Below are 17,510 nucleotides of genomic sequence, written 5' to 3'. Positions count from 1 at the left end.
GAGCACACGGCCTCAAATTAAAAATAGTTTGCTACTGTTATTGTTACCAATGCAGGAGAACTTCATGGAGGGGTTATTTATGGGAACCAGTGGTACAGAGGTTTCTATAAACACATATCAACAAATTAACCTGTGTTTGTTCAGAGGCATTTTCAGCGTGTGGTGGAACATGAAGATTACATTAATATACCTTCATGTGCCTATGTGTGCAATTAATTTCCTGGCTTTAACAATGATCAAATGTGCAGTATTTGTATATTCAAGTGCCCCCTGATGTTAGATTTATTAACTATCAAACTGTAACTTGAAATTTATTTTAAATTATAGCATGGCCACAACAACATTCATAGCAGTTTTCAATGCATGATCCATCAGTAACAACAGTAGTCACCTAACCTACAGGGTCAATGCAGACATTACAAACATTTTGAATGGTCACCTTTCATTTAAGAGCTAGTCTGAGAGTTTTGGGACACAATTTGAGATAAAATAAGAAAAATCAACATTCGATTATAGAAAGTGCAATAAAGGCAACCTTCCATGAGGTACAGTTGGTATATTTGAGGTATTTCATTGATTCAAAATTTAGAAAGTAGGGGAAAATAGATTGTGGATGAAATAGTCTTGAAATGAGAATGGGAAATCGGAGTCCAGTTTGTTTTCCAGATAAAACATTTATTTATGACCCTAAGGCAGTATGCTCCAGTGGGCTTAATGGATGTGCCCACAATTCGAAACAGGTTTCATTGATTGAGACTACTTCTGACTAATTCTAAGTTAAGAAAAGACTTGTTAAAGTACAGTGTGCGATTGCCGAACAAACATAGAAGTGCAAGTAAAAGCACAAGCATAAAAACAAGCCATAATTGGACTGAGTTCAGAGAGAAATTGATTTACAAACCAGAGCTCATTGGCAAGCAAGGCAAACTGAGGGGCATGCAGATCTGGGTGGAGGCCAAATAGTGTGGAAAACAGAACAGTATGAGCAGACCAGAGAGAGCCAGCATACTGCAATCTGAATTCAAAGACTGAAGTCAGCAAGAGCAGGTTGTCACTGGATCGATAGATGATTTGAAATCTATGGATTGAGAAATGCATACTGTAGTAATCAATCAGCAAATATTTTGACATCAAGCTTGACCTTTAGGGGACTTCCGTTGTTATGTTATATAACTGTTCTTTGGAATTCATTATCCTATTTCCCTTACTAGCCTTTACATACTTATCCTTCCCTTACTTTGTGGAAATGTCTTGGAAGAGAGTCAAAAGTTTCTTTTGCAAAGGGAAGTCAGGCCCATACCCCGTATCAAAACGCACAAAAGTGAACAGAGCCATCCATTTTTTAATTGAATAAAACCATCAATCACGCCTGTTTCCTAAATTTCTCATTTCAAGGAAATGGTGAAATGGAACCGGTGTGCCAAAACTCCTATGACCTGTCATAGGAGACAAACGATGGAGCCGGGACCCCTGGAAATCTGAAATTGAATGCACTCAGCCCCCCCCCCCCCCCCCCCCCCCCCCCCATAGACGCCTTTCTCTGAGATATGGAAAAGTGTTCGTGTTCTAATGGTTATGCTTCTAATGGGTAAGTTAGAGTTTATCTTGAGGGGGTTTTCCAGTGTCTAAATTCCCAGTACCAACTGAGAAATTGTAGTTTAGCTAAATACTGAACTGAATTGCACTGAAATGCTCCAGTATCACCGCAACATTATTTCAAGGAAAATCACTTAATCTTATTATGCTGTACCATTTTGACCACTTACATCCTGTGTGATCTCTAATGTATCTCAAATTGCCATTGTCCATCCATATGCTGTCTCTGAAATAATTGAAGCCATAACAATGCTATTATGGCATTACAATAATGTGTTTCAGACCGCATCCCAGCTGGGTTACTCATTGTGTTATGGAAAAACTTTTGTTACGACAGCAATTATGATCAGTGGTTCTATTATGTTACAGATGCATGGCACACAGTGCATCAACATCATCTTCCCATAATCTAAGCCAGCTCAAGCGACTTAAGCTAAACAAGAAATTCAAAGGAAAGAAAAGGAAAGTTCGAAAGGTAAAATGACGACATGACTTTTCAACTACAGCTGGACTGTACGTGTTGTTTTACACTACTGCCGAGAGAGAGAGAGAGACAGAGAGAGCCAGAGGAGGAGAGAGAGAGAGAGAGAGAGAGAGAGAGAGAGAGAGACAGAGAGAGCCAGAGGAGGAGCGAGAGAGAGAGAGAGAGAGAGAGAGAGAGGAGAGAGAGAGAGAGAAAACAAACAACTGAAGTATGCTCGGTTTTTGAGTGACATCACTTCAGTTTTTTTCACTTTCTCCTTTAAGAGAGCGAGGCAGAGACAGACAGAGGAGAGTAGGGGAAGGTACTGGAACACTGCAGCCGCACATCTGGACGCTTCACATCTGGACTTACACTCAGGCGGAATGACTCTTCAGCCAACAAGGTAGGTACGAGCTAGATTTGGTTTGTATTTTATTCCGCTGTGTTTCACAATTCCTCTCTGCTGGGAAATTTTGGTGCTGATATTTTATTATCTCTCTTTAAACTTTAATAGTCAGTTGTTGATGCTTTTCATTTAATACTCAAAGTATTGCGCTTTATAAACATTTTCTGTCAATAACAATGTACAGAAGTTTTGCAAAATTTGTAGACTTTCACCAAGAAAGCTGTCTAAAACATAAAAGGAGTAAACCTGGGCATGAGACAGAACAGAAACCTTATCGAGCACATTAAAAACTGGAACACTGGTATCAGCAGACGTGTGTTAACATGTCCTGAGTGACTCTGCAGCAGCTTTCTACAGAATTCTCCAACGCCCTCACTGTTTAAAATCAATGAGCTACAACTTTTTAGTAGGTAGTTGTACTATACTACTAAACACTGTTGTGGCCCCAAAATATATGTGAAGATATACTGAACTTAACCATAAATGCAATAAATGTCAATGATTCAGTTATTGTAAAGTGCAAGTTTATATGCTAAAATAACAACACACAAGAAAAAGCAAAACTTAACTAATGCAACAGCAGTTTGGACATATAACTGAACAGAATCATGTGACCTTCATTGTTAATGAGCACTTCATTCATTGTTAATGATGTGTGACTTGTAGTGAAGTCACACATCAGTTCATCTAGTTCATCTGAAGTTCTCAAGAAGTTCATCTAATTTTTTCTTTGTCAGGGCCAACTGAAAAAGTTAAGGAAATTAATCCTCATATATTTTCTTTGTTTTTATGTTTTGTTCCATTTGCCTCCCCATATCTCTCCACAGCTTCCCAGTCGACTTCACCACCACAGCTATACATGGAGACCAAAACAACACCAATGGCAGTGAGTGTCCTCACGCCTGGGACTGGTTCAAGACCGTGCAACCTGTGTACATCCTATCCATTAGTGTGCTTGGAATTCTGGGAAATGTGTTTGTCCTGTTGGTTTTCTGCCTCCACAAGAAGGCCTGCACAGTGGCTGAGATCTACTTGGGCAACCTGGCTGCTGCTGACCTTGTCCTGGTGTCCTGCTTGCCCTTCTGGGCTGCCAATGTAGCCAACAATTTCAACTGGCCCTTTGGTGTATTCATGTGCCGACTGGTCAACTTGGGTATCAAGATGAACGTATACTGCAGCATCTACTTCCTGGTTCTGGTTAGCATAGATCGTTATGTGGCGTTGGTGCACACGATGTCCCATGGGAGAATGCGTAGGCCAAAGTATGCCAAATTGGCCTGTCTGCTGGTGTGGGGCTTTGGCCTGCTTCTGGGTGTTCCCACATTCATCTTCAGGGACATAAAGTACTTCCCTCCGTGCAAATTTAATGTTTGTCAACTTAACTACCCATCAACGACCATCAAGCTGGTCTGTGATGGGATGTTGACCTTTTTCAGCTTCATCATCCCCATTTCCATCATTTCCTACTGCACCGTCAAGATTATTCAGGCTCTTAGGAAGCAGGCAGTGGAGAGGTTCAATGCCAAGAACTCGGAGAGGAAGGCCACCCTTCTGGTGCTGGCGGTGCTCCTGGCCTTCCTGATCTGCTGGGTGCCGTTTCACCTGGTCGCCATCCTGGATGTGCTCCTGAGAGCTGGTTTCCTAAAAGGGTCCAACATCATCACGGCCCTGGACATCTGCAAACAGATCTTCACCTACCTAGCCTTCTTCAACAGTGTACTCAACCCCATCCTCTACGTGATTGTCGGGAAGAACTTCCGGAAAAAAGTTAGGGAACTGTTTGAGCAGTTGGTCATGAGGAGAAAGATGCCTGAGTTCACACGCTCACAACGGTCCTCTACACTCAAGACCTCGGCATTAACAAAGCATTTAGATGACTGTGCTGGACACTAATAGTCCTACATTGCGATGATTTAAATTATTTATTTCATTTAGAGGAGCTACTTAGAGACATTACTAGTAGCTCCCCCTAATGGAGCGAAGCTAGTTCAGGCAGACAACTCGAGTCGCGCTGCAGTCACGTGATACACACACTACTCATACAACTCTTTCTAGCGCCCCCCCTCTCAATAAGGCGGTCTATTTAAGCTTCCCGCACCTGCTAACACACTTTCGCATTGCCATGCTGCTGCTACACTGCTCAGACTGCTGGTTACTACTGCTCAGTTATTGCTGCTGCTAACCATACATCATTTCATCATCCCCACCTCCACCCCAGCATCCACCTGTAGGCTCTGTTTGTAGGTCTCCCCCGGGGGGGAAGTTCCCTACTGTCACTCCCTGCTCTCTTAGGGTAGATAGGTGCACGCTTGCAGGGAGTGACAGGATCAGAGCCTAGACGCCAAACTAAACTCTGTATATATATTTGCAGTCATTCTCAATAATCTGTTTACATGAGTTGGCAGACTGAACTAGTAATGTCTAGTAGAGGGACCAAATCTCCCTTCCTAAAATCAGTTTGCACTGAATAATTTTAAGGAGGCAATCCTGACATCAACACTGCATACTCAATACACAGTATAGTAAAACAGGAAAGACTGTTACATCAATTAACAATAGCACACTTGGCATTAGTGATCTATCATGCTTGAATGATTGTCCTTTCTCCTGGCCATGGCATTGTGACAGATAGATAACACAGCTATGGTTCTCTCCAATGTACATCAACATAACTTAATCAGCATAGCATGAATAATTACTTATAACTTAGCATAACCCAACTGTGACTTTGCTGAATATTTCTAATGCATTTAAATGTTAAGTTGAACACAAAAACTAGAATGAAAGACATTCAGGCAGAGAAAGCTACCTCAAAGGGTAAAATCTACGGCAAAAAAGTGAAAAGTTACTCCTTGTTACATCTATTTTTTTGTCTGCCCTCTTCACCCTGTTTTTTCATATCTGGAATAAACACTCTTCTTGCATTCAAAGGAGTGAGTTGGGTCTGCAATTTGCATTTTGAAGCATTAATTGTCATTCTGTGTGTGTGTGTGTGTCTCTCTCTCTCTCCCTCTCCCTCTCAAATCACTGTAACTGTGCGTCGGCACTCATAGTGACTCATGGAGAGTGCTGCTAGAGCTGAGGATGTCTGCAACCACACAGACGCTGTTCAATGTATACCAATTCACTTTTATGTGTTTTGGAACTGAACCTTGTTCATCAACTAACTGGAGACTATAGAGCCTCTTATGAAGAGCTGGGTTACTCACTGTGTTAAAGAAAAAGTTTTGTTGTAACAGCAATTATGATAAATGGGTTATTATTTACAGATGCATGGCACACACTGCATCACATCATCTTCCCATATCAGTGTTTCCCACACATAGACTTTACTTGGGCGGGCCGCCCAGGTATATTAACGGCCGCCAAAGTATATTTGGCGACCCATTTTAGCATTTTTTTATTTTTATTTTTTTATCCGTCCGAGAGAACGACACTATCCGCGATCGATTAACTAGTGGACAATCTCCCCTCGCTCTACCCCTCCAGGGTTTCCCCACACATAAAAAACTTTGTGGCGGGCCGCCACAATATCAGCACTGACCGCCACAAATTTTCTTTTTTTTCACTATTTAATCGTAGAACTGCGTGTAGCGCATTGATTCGCTCAGCCCCTAATTGCTAATATTTTAACATAAGATTTTAAAAAGTTGTTTTAGTTGTAAAGTTTGTCTAGATCACGTATATTTATGCACCATGATTTAAAATGAAAATAACTTGTGTGTGTGCGGGAGAGTGTGCGTCTGTGTGCATGTGTTGAAGCCAGCCAGCTCTTGTGATCGGAAAGGTTGATTATATAGATAAACCTTCAATGTAATGTTAATTTTTATGAGTTGAGTTGACCACATGTAAAACCAAAATTGAATAGATTTGACATTCAACTTTGTGCTCTTGTATGGTTTATGTTCTTGACTTTAAAGTAAGTTAGAGAAAGGAGACAGAAAGAAAGGCAAAAGAAGACAGAGGAGACAGAAAGAAAGAAAGAAAGAAAGGCAAAAGAAGACAGAGGAGACAAGGAGCAAAAGGAAGAAGGAGAAAGGAGACAACAAGAACAGTGAGGACCACAGGAAGAGAAAGTAAGGTGTGTGTGTGTGTGTGTGTGTGTGTGAGAGAGAGAGAGAGAGAGAGAGAGAGAGTTTTTTTCCTTTTTACAGGAGCATCAAGATGTTAAAAGTAAAGGTGGATATAGAAATTTAAATGCTGCATCTATAACCACCGACACCCAAACACACAGAAGACTGCGGTTGGCCAGACGTGGTGGATTAATTTTAGAGAACGGCACCACCATCGCCTCACTGCCCGGACCCCAGACATCATTGACCGTGGGGGGGCATCCTGTGCCAAGAGGGGGCCCATAAACTAATATTTCAGGCTCCTCACTGCCACCCTGGAGGAGCACGGGTTGAGGGAGAAACCCCGTCAGATCTACAACTGCGACGAGACAGGGTTTCAGCTGGACTCCATGAGAAGGAAGGTCATCGTGCCCCGAGGGACCAAACATGCATATAGGCAGGCCCAGGGAACCAGGGACCACATCACCGTCCTGGCCTGCTTCAATGCGGCTGGGGAGGATATCCCCCCTTTCGTCATCTACAAGGGGGGATATCCAGGGGGCCCCTATAACAAGGAAGGGGTCCCTGATGCCCTCTATGGGAAGTCGCCGGCAGGGTACATGGACGGTGAGCTGTTTAGGAAGTGGTTTGTCGGGCACTTCCTGAAGTTCCAGAGCTGGTCCGGGCGGCACAGAGGGAGGGGGTCATTCTCCTGTGCCTGCCACCACACACGTCTCACATCCTGCAGCCTCTGGATGTGAGTTTCTTTGGATCCTTGAAGGCAGATTTCTCTGGTCTTACAGAAGATCTGTCGGCTGTGAGCCACTCTTTCTTGGTTTCCAAGAAAGAGTTTTCAAGGGTCCTTAGAGACTCATACCAGAGGCTTAAAGATCAGAGAGTGGTGGTGGCTGGTTTCAGGAGGTGTGGCCTCTACCCTCTGGACCCAACGGCCATTGACTGGTCTCGGGTCATGCCGTCCGGGCCGCGGCATGGGACCTCCTCACCACCTCCACCAACCCCATCAGCATCGTCCTGGGCCACGCCTGATGCTACCCACCCCATCCAACCTCCCCTATCTCCAGTTGCCCCACCCCCGAGCCCACCTGGCACAGCAACCCTGGCCCAGAGTCACCCTACCCCTGCCCCCCATCCCCTGAGCCGACCCCTTGTCCCCAATACCCAGAATCCACCTCCCCCTCCACCTACCAATCCTTACCTCACCCATCCCCCGGTAGCATCAGGCCAGATAACAGCTGACCTGGCCCACCTCCTGGCCGAGATCAACTTCGCCCGCAACACCGGCAAGGTCAGGAGGAACACCACCAAGGCCCGGATCCTAACAGCTCAGGAGACGTCCGATGCCATCGAGGAGGCGGAGGACCGTGCTGCAAGGCGGGAGGCCCAAGCTCTGGCCAGAAGAGACAGAGAGCAGCAGCGGGCCGAAGACACCAGCCCGGCAGCCACTTCCTCTACCCTGCCTGGCGGCTCCCGCCCCAGCCGCAGAATGTCTCTTGGGGCTGCTCCAGCCACCAGCTCCGGCCTTCCCATCGCCGGTCCCTCAACACCCTTGGCCCCCTCTTGTGCCTCCCATGGTCCCCGGCTGCCTGCCCCCAGCGGCACACCATCCCCAACGAGCCTGTCTGCTCAGGACCATCAGCACCATCCCCCATCTTCTGGTGGACAAGCGGACGGTAAATCATATCTATTTTACATTTGACTGTGCATTTAATTGAATTTAAATATAGAAATTTAAGAACTACTGTGATGCATAGACATTATTGGGAGTATGTATTTTCATGTTTTAATATAAAATATTATCACTCTTTTAGAGCCTTCAACATCAGGATGTGGCCTCCGGGGGTCCCGAATTTCTTCCTCTCCCTCCCAAAGTAAATCCTTTATATAATCTGTAAAAACAAACAACATTTTAACATGTTGGTGACATTAGCCTTGATGAAGAATAAACAAGACATGTCTAAGCTTTGTCTCTTATTTTTACAGCCTCCAACCAGGCTTGTGTTACCTTGTCGTCCAGCTCCTCCTCGTCTGCTGGCCCCACGACATCCGCCGGTAGTGTACTTCATGTTGACTGTCTTTGCATGCCAACACATGATAATCAGACAATTTTCTTAAAAAAAATGTTTTGTGAGTAGGTCACACCGCTGGGAAAAGAAGACAGGAGCCGACAGTTTGGCGGTGTGGCCGGTGCAGGAAACCTGACCCTCCGGAAAGTTCGGAGGGATTGGTGTCGTGGGTCCAGTGTGACAACTGCCACAAATGGTTTCACATCATTTGTGGCAGTTGGAGCTGGACGACGATGATCATGACTTTTGGTGTTATTGGTGTTTAGATGTTTGATTTTGTTTGTCTTATTTATTTATTTGCATTTTTTATCCTGTCTATTTTATGTTCATCAATAAATAATATTTTATGTTAATTAATAAATAATATTTTCCATCATTTGCTACAGTCATTTGTCTTTGATTCAGACAATTACCATTTTAGTCATAAACACTTATGTTTATAGTCCTGCCATAAATACTCTTGTGTGTATTACTGGCAATTGTTATATGTATATATGTATGAGTGTATAATTGCTCAATTTAATGCATTAGCTGGTATTTTGTAAGTGATCAAACTTAGAAGAGAGTTTAACAAAACATCCAGCAGGTGGTGGTAACGCAGAAAAATGGAAATTAAGGAGCCTTAACTGCATTATTTGGAGTTGTTGAAGCATGTTATCGTAATGTGAAGGACGGAAGTACGGTGCCGGATGTTTTGTCATGATTGATGTATGACTTGACATGACTTGGTTGACTCGGGAACAACCTAAAAGCCCTGCAAAATCAGCAGCGCGTGGTGTTTACAGCGTGAAGAGAGGGGTGTCCGAATCAGGACAAGCCTAGCGCACAGCTAAATGACCGGCAATAGCGTCCTTTTTCCGACTCTGGTAAAGACAAATCTAAAGTAAATGATTAAAACGATATATGGTTAGAAAAGTAAGAAGTTATACTTGACTTTTACACCATTAAACTAGTTGGAAACATTACATGATCATTTATAACAGTAGTTAAAGCAAAATCTTAATAGAATTTTAGCAAAAAAGTGTCCAGCTCAGGACACAGTTCCGTTAACAGTTAACGTTACTCGGAATACAGCTGTGTTTCCGAGATCAGCACGCTGTATAGCCTAGCTGCTAGTCAGTATCCACTGAGTGGACTGATAACGTTAATATTAACTTTTTAACTCTGACTTTGAATGTTTGCTCCCTCAATCCAGATTAATATTGAAAAATATTTTCAAAGAAGGAAAAGGACTGGTCCTGAGGAGGAGCAGGACAGTCTGGACCAGAGGAGCTGCTGAGCAGTAAAACAGAGCAGATAATAATGTCAAAGGCTGTAATGTAACGATGTAAAGATACAGGTGAGACTGACAGCAGAGAGAGATGTAGCAGGGCAGAGGGGCAGAAAAGCAGATTTCTCTGTAAAAGGGGTCTCATTTCTATTCTTCACCTTGTAGACAAAAGCAAGCAACAAACAGAACAGTGTAGCACTGTTTATATTTTTAAGTTATGTTATCTTTGACACAAAGTACTTTAGATAGGTTAGTTATTTGTTTGACAAATGGAACTATTTAAAATGGAGTACATTAGATAATTTTTCAGCCATCCAGGTAATGGGATCGTTTATAGATATTAGCCTATATATTGACAATATAAGAGAATACAAGAATAAAAAGGCACTCAACCCCCCCACCCCCGATTGCCAACCCACCTACCACCACAAATACATTCAAATTCTGTGGGAAACACTGCATATACTTATAGCTTTCATTGTAATCTATACACATATCCATCTTAGGAGACTTCATCTAAATAAAAAATTAAATGGAAAGAAAGTTCAAAAAGTAAAATGATCACATGACTTTTCAACAACCCATCACAGCAATGTCTCTAACAGCTGGAAAGTTAATCGATATCTAAACGTCTGAACACACATACACATTACCCCAACATGAAAACTCATCTGTGTGGTGGCCACGAACCGCCCTCGGGCCGGAAGACGTGTGACTACTATTCTTTACTCATTAAGGGGGTGAAATTTTCAATCAATCTGGTCATGGTATACATTGTTCGAAAGGATCAAATCACCTGATTCGATCGAAGCACACCTTTTTAGGATCACGAAGACACAGCAAGAGCAATCACAGCTTATGTAACAAGAGTATACACAAAGCAGACCAATGGTGGTGCTTCCCTATCTTCAATGTTGTCTGGAAGTCCAAAAACAACATCAATCATTGAAATCTTGGTATCCAGATCAACCGTCAAGCAGGAGCAGAAGGAGAGAGAGAGCCAGAGGAGGAGCGAGAGAGAGAGAGAACGAGAGAGAGAGTAACAACTGAAGTATGCTCGGTTTTTGAGTGACATCATTTCAGTTTGAGTTGCCTTTCTCCTTTAAGGGAGCGAGGCAGAGACGGACAGAGGAGAGTAGGGGAAGGCACTGGAACTCTGAACACTCTAGACACTCAGGAATGACTCAGGAATGACTCTTCAGCCAACAAGGTATGTACGAGCTAGATTTGTGTTTTAAATTTTGGTGCTGATATTTTATTATCTCTCTTTAAACTTTAATAGTCAGTTGTTGATGTTTTTCATTTAATACTCAAAGTTTTGTGCTTTATAAACATTTTCTGTCAATGACAATGTACAGAAGTTTTGCAAAATTTGTAGACTTTCATGAATAAAGCTGTCTAAAACATAAAAGGAGTAAACCTGGGCATGAGACAGAACAGAAACCTTATCAAGCACATTAAAAACTGGAACACTGGTATCAGCAGACGTGTGTTAACATGTCCTGAGTGACTCTGCAGCAGCTTTCTACAGAATTCTCCAACGCCCTCACTGTTTAAAACCAATGAACACTAGCTACAACTTTTTAGATAGTTGTACTATGTTCACATACAAAATACAAGTTTATACTGAATATGGTGCTTTATATCTGAACACTGTTGTGGCCCCAAAATATATGTGAAGATATACTGAACTTAACCATAAATGCAATAAATGATTCAGTTATTGTAAAGTGCAAGTTTATATGCTAAAATAACAACACACAAGAAAAAGCAAAACTTAACTAATGCAACAGCAGTTTGGACATATAACTGAACAGAATCATGTGACCTTCATTGTTAATGAGCACTTCATTCATTGTTAATGATGTGTGACTTGTAGTGAAGTCACACATCAGTTCATCTAGTTCATCTGAAGTTCTAAGGAAGTTCATGTAAATTTCTCTTTGCCGGTGCCAACAGAAAAAGTTAAGGAAAGGAAAGGAAATTAATCCTCATATATTTTCTTTGTTTTTATGTTTTGTTCCATTTGCCTCCCCATATCTCTCCACAGCTTCCCAGTCGACTTCACCACCACAGCTATACATGGAGACCAAAACAACACCAATGGCAGTGAGTGTCCTCACACCTGGGACTGGTTCAAGACCGTGCAACCTGTGTACATCCTATCCATTAGTGTGCTTGGAATTCTGGGAAATGTGTTTGTCCTGTTGGTTTTCTGCCTCCACAAGAAGGCCTGCACAGTGGCTGAGATCTACTTGGGCAACCTGGCTGCTGCTGACCTTGTCCTGGTGTCCTGCTTGCCCTTCTGGGCTGCCAATGTAACCAACAATTTCAACTGGCCCTTTGGTGTATTCATGTGCCGACTGGTCAACTTGGGTATCACGATGAACATGTACTGCAGCATCTACTTCCTGGTTCTGGTTAGCATAGATCGTTATGTGGCGTTGGTGCACACGATGTCCCATGGGAGAATGCGTAGGCCAAAGTATGCCAAACTGGCCTGTTTGCTGGTGTGGGGCTTTGGCCTGCTTCTGGGTGTTCCCACATTCATCTTCAGGGCCGTAAAGTACTTCCCTCGGTGCAAATTTAATGTTTGTCAACTTGACTACCCATCAACGACCATCAAGCTAGTCTGTGATGGGATGTTGACCTTTTTCAGCTTCATCATCCCCATTTCCATCATTTCCTACTGCACCGCCAAGATTATTCAGGCTTTTAGGAAGCAGGCAGTGGAGAGGTTCAATGTCCAGCACACGGAGATGAAGGCCACCCTTCTGGTGCTGGCGGTGCTCCTGGCCTTCCTGATCTGCTGGGTGCCCTTCCACCTGGTCACCATCCTGGATGTGCTCCTGAGAGCTGGTTTCCTAAAAGTGTCCGGCATCATCACGGCCCTGGACATCTGCAAACGGATCTTCACCTACCTAGCCTTCTTCAACAGTGTACTCAACCCCATCCTCTACGTGATTGTCGGGAAGAACTTCCGGAAAAAAGTTAGGGAACTGTTTGAACAGTTGCCCATATGCTCACAACGGTCTTTTACACTTCAGACCTTGGCATTTACACAATGCATTTAGATGACTGTGCTGGACACTAATAGTCCTACATTGCAATGATTTAAATTATTTCATTTAGAGAAGCTGTAATGTGTAGTAGGGGGATCAAATCACCCCTCCTCAAATTAGATTTCACTGAATCATTTTAAGGCGGCAATCTCTACAGCAAACACATTACAGTGAGACAGGAAAGACTGTTATGTCTCCCTACTGCTATGAAATTCTAACTATAATTAATAGAAAACTTAACATTAATTGTAATGATATACCAAACTTGAATGATTGTCCTTTCTCCTGGCCATGGTGTTGTGACAGATAGATAACACATCTCTCTGATGTACAACAACATAACTCAATCAGCACAGCATGAATAATTACATATAGCATAACCCAACTGTGACAACAATTAACCTGAGAACAACAACGTTTTACCCACATAGATTCATTAATCACACTTTTATAACAATTACCCAGCATGCCACAAACTAACAGCTGGCCACATGGCAGCACCCCCCTTATAACCAAGAACACTGCATAACTATCATGAATATAGTGCAAGTTAACTCTGCCTGGCTGGTTTGCTAATACTTATTTTCTGCAAAATAAATTATTTTAATACAATTTACTTGTAAATAATAATAATTTACGTCTTGGATTGTTGACAACTAGAAATGTAAATAGTACCATAAAGTATTTTTTGTTTTCCTAATAACATGACCTTCAAATAAAAAGCACACATTTTGTTGTTTGCTGAATATTTCTAATGCATTTAAATGTTAAGTAGAGCACAAAAACTAGAATGAAAGACATTCAGGCAGAGAAAGCTACCTCAAAGGGTAAAATCTATGGCAAAAGCAGAAAGTTACTCCTTGTTACATCTATTTTTTTGTCTGCCCTCTTCACCCTGTTTTTTCATATCTGGAATAAACACTCTTCTTGCATTCAAAGGAGTGAGTTGGGTCTGCAATTTGCATTTTGAAGTATTGTCATTGTGTGTGTGTGTGTGTGTGTGTGTATATATGTATGTATCTCTCTCTCCCTCTCAAATCACTGTAACTGTGCGACGGCTCTCATTGTGATCTCAACTCATCAAGTGAGCGACTCATGGAGAGTGCTGCTAGAGCTGAGGATGTCTGCAACCACACAGATGCATGGGACTGGGTCTACACCATGCAGCCGGCCTACATGTCCATCATCTGCCTTCTGGGAGTGATCGGCAACTCCTTTGTTTATTTATTTATTTAACCTTTATTTAACCAGGTAATATCTCATTGAGATTAAAAGGAAATCTCTTTTACAAGAGCGACCTGGCCAAGAGGGCAGCATTGAACACAATTACTTACAAGGACAACATAAGAGCATAACAAGAATAACAGTTAACACACACACATACATAATGCAGTAAAACAGATTGACACATATTGTGTGTCTACAAGCCCACAGCTGATAATCAGGTCATAGTTTGGGTGGTGGAGCTAGTCCATCTTCCTGCATTGTCTGTAATGACCTCAGAAACTACAGTCTGACACACACATAAACATCGTCTTCCCATAATACTTAGTATCTTTCATTGTAATCTATACACATATCCAGTTTAGGAGACTTTGTCTAAACAAAAAATTAAATGGAAAGAAAGTTCAAAAGATAAAATGATGACATGACTTTTCAACAACTCATCACAGCAAACGTCTCTAACAGCAGCTGGAAAGTTAATCGATATCTGAACATATGTCTGAACCAGTGTTGGGGAAGTTTCTTTCAAGTACTTTCACAATGTAATATGTTATTCATTACTTATTACTCCTTATTAAAAGTAGTGTGATTAAGTTACTTTATTACTTTCTGTATATCGTAACTAGTTATATTACTAGTTATATTACAGTACTTTCACTCAAGGCAATTATGCTGATAAGTCCAACCGGTGTTAGGGTACTGAAAATCGGACACAGCCACAAAATAATGCCTTTGAACTCTTTATTTAAAGAGATAAAACAACTTCTTCATCTTAAAAACTTGTGATTAGCAGTAAATACTAACAAAAAATAAATAAGTAAATAAGATAAAGTGCCTAAATGGGTATTAAGTAGCATAATGCCTACAAGCTCACAGAGCTCTTGAAAAATAAAAAATTGTGTGTAGGCAATGGTGGTAGATAGTACCTTATAAGGGCACACCTTGCATCTGACTTTAATGTTTTTACCTGCCTCTTCAATTAAGGTGAAATAATGTGAATATTTCCACCCCAAAAATGCTAACCGATGAATCCGGCATTGTTGTATTGTACTGCTAGGCAACGCATGGGCGACAGGCGACAGGTGACGGAGTGTGCGCGGGGAAAGTAAACAAGAAGTTACGTCAGACCTACAGTAGCTGAGCAAAAAGACGGGAGGATATGCATATTTTATTTCAGTTGCTCTTTGAATCATCGCGACCAGTAATATTATTACAGTTACTTACAAAAGTAACTGTAATTATATTACTTCATTTAAAACAGTAACTGGTTACACTACTCCGTTACTCAGACAAGTAATAATATTACATAATGCGTTATATTACGTAACTCGTTACCCCCAACACTGGTCTGTACACACATACACATTACCCCAACATGAAAACTCATCTGTGTGGTGGCCACGAACCGCCCTCGGACCGAAAGACATGTGACTACTATTCATTACTCATTAAGGGGGTGAAATTTTCAATCAATCTGGTCAGGCTATACACCTTTCGAAAGGATCAAATCACCTGATTCGATCGAAGCACACCTTTTTAGGATCACGAAGACACAGCAAGAGCAATCACAGCTTATACAAGAGTGTACACAAAGCAGACCAGCACGTGGTGGTGCTTCCCTACCTTCAATGTCATCTGGAAGTCCAAAAACAACATGAGTCACTGAAATCTTGGTATCCAGATACCAAATGTCCAACAAACAAAACTAGCCACAGCATTTACTCACAAAAACATGCTAACTCTGGAAAACATCAATAGAACGTCCTTTGTTGACTTTGCAATTCTCTGAAGCAGACATCGTTTGTGTTCATTTTACCGTCTGTTACGATTGGCGACAGGTGGCTACACATAAAGGCTTATTTTCTCTGTGTTCTATAGACTCTTTGGAAGAGAATGAGCCATCCCACGTAATTCTGCAATCCGTATTGGATAAACAGTGTCTCAGTACAGCCAACTACCTCTTCCGTGGCTGACGGCCAATCAAGAGAGTCAATGTCGCTTCTGCGTCATGGACAGCGGACCCATGTAGACGATTACACTTCTGACAGACAAGTCTTACAGCCAATGAAATTCCAATTCCAACGGTGTGTAACTTATGGTTCAGCAAAAGGGCATGCTTTACAGCCTCTGCATAAAACAGAGGCCTGTCTCACTTTTAACCGGGGTAGATCACCATGGTAACCTATGCTGCACGGCTAACCTGCTCCAGAGCAGGTTATGTTCAGGCTATCAGATCAAAACGAAAGGCCAGCCTCCTGAGCATATAGGAGTTTTGCTTATTGAAACATCTTCTCAGGGCAGAAACTGTTATGATTGGTTCAATCAGGCGACCAATCAAAAAAGAGAGGAGGTGGGCCAATTTGAAACGTAAAACAGGACCGCGACGGGCAGAGCTGGCATTGTCAAAGAGGTAAGTTAGCTAACATACCGGTAAATGTTTTTTATTTGCAGGTATTTCATTCACAGTTTATTAATTTCCCTGTTAAAGTCGAGATGAAACGGCATTTCGAGAGTATCTAACTTCCGTATCGTGACGTATTTCCGAGTGAAACAGGAAAGACAGGCGGGACATAACGTTGGGAGGAATTTGATTTGAACGTTGAAAAGTGGGTGTGCTGTTGCTAGCTAGCTAACGAATGAATCTTAGCCTCTTAGCTCTGTGCGCTAAAAGTTGAAGATTGATTGATGGGTGGATGTCATGATATTATTGGTTGAAATTAGTTACGGGCATGCTTACGTAAGCACACGGCATATTTTGTTTTACAGGAAGAAAACATGATTGAATTTTGATATAAGAATACAATGAAATTGATTTTTGGTATTTTTTTTGGCATATATTGTTAAATAGGTGCACAGTATGACCGGGGATGTGATCTAAAAGGGTTAAAAAGGCATTTTTCATTTCATCTCGTCTTTAAATAGAAAGAGACACAGTGGGCCCATATCAGCTGTGAAATGGTGGCCACAAATCCAAATAAAACACACAACTTGTTTCAATGATTTCAAATATTATTAATATTCAAGATATTAATACAATAAAACCATGCGTATAACAATAAAACAGTGAAGATCATTTAAATAACAAAGATAGGGAAGCAAAGGTATGGCTAAGCTACTCAATAATAATACAATAAAACAAACTAAATCACAACAAATTAAATCACAAGAGGAAGGAGGAAGAAAACATTACATTACCTCACCTGTGCCAGTCCAGTTTGCAAATGGCTTCTCTGAGAGAGAGCTGGACTTCTTCGGTCTTCTCATGGCTGCCTTGAAACAAAAATATGAATGAGAATATTTACTGACTCAACGAGGAGTCTCAATTAGAATTACAGTATTTATGTAAAAAATGG

General features: G+C 41.8%; 3 protein-coding genes across 3 annotated transcripts; all 3 read left to right on the top strand.

Annotated features, from left to right (window-relative positions):
• The first annotated feature begins 2,380 nt into the window (after positions 1–2,380).
• LOC139913294 (B2 bradykinin receptor-like) lies at positions 2,381–5,668 on the top strand. Its single transcript, XM_071901265.2, has 2 exons — positions 2,381–2,462; positions 3,293–5,668. Exons 1-2 carry the CDS (start codon positions 2,443–2,445, stop codon positions 4,356–4,358), a joined length of 1,086 nt encoding a protein of 361 aa, XP_071757366.1. The 5' UTR covers positions 2,381–2,442; the 3' UTR covers positions 4,359–5,668.
• Positions 5,669–6,109: 441 nt separating this feature from the next.
• On the top strand, positions 6,110–8,977 carry LOC144542555 (uncharacterized). Its single transcript, XM_078289577.1, has 4 exons — positions 6,110–8,208; positions 8,347–8,406; positions 8,519–8,587; positions 8,671–8,977. Exons 1-4 carry the CDS (start codon positions 7,488–7,490, stop codon positions 8,865–8,867), a joined length of 1,047 nt encoding a protein of 348 aa, XP_078145703.1. The 5' UTR covers positions 6,110–7,487; the 3' UTR covers positions 8,868–8,977.
• A 1,990-nt stretch (positions 8,978–10,967) lies between these two features.
• Positions 10,968–13,545, top strand: LOC139913287 (B2 bradykinin receptor-like). Its single transcript, XM_071901253.2, has 2 exons — positions 10,968–11,081; positions 11,922–13,545. The coding sequence occupies exons 1-2, from the start codon at positions 11,062–11,064 to the stop codon at positions 12,943–12,945; spliced, it is 1,044 nt and encodes a 347-aa protein (XP_071757354.2). The 5' UTR covers positions 10,968–11,061; the 3' UTR covers positions 12,946–13,545.
• The last annotated feature ends 3,965 nt before the right edge of the window (positions 13,546–17,510 follow it).

The sequence above is a fragment of the Centroberyx gerrardi genome, chromosome 17 (genome assembly GCF_048128805.1).
Source record: "Centroberyx gerrardi isolate f3 chromosome 17, fCenGer3.hap1.cur.20231027, whole genome shotgun sequence".
In the NCBI taxonomy this organism is placed as follows: domain Eukaryota; kingdom Metazoa; phylum Chordata; class Actinopteri; order Beryciformes; family Berycidae; genus Centroberyx; species Centroberyx gerrardi.
The sequence above is the reverse complement of the archived record's forward strand: the minus strand, read 5'-3'. Positions and strand labels throughout refer to the sequence as shown.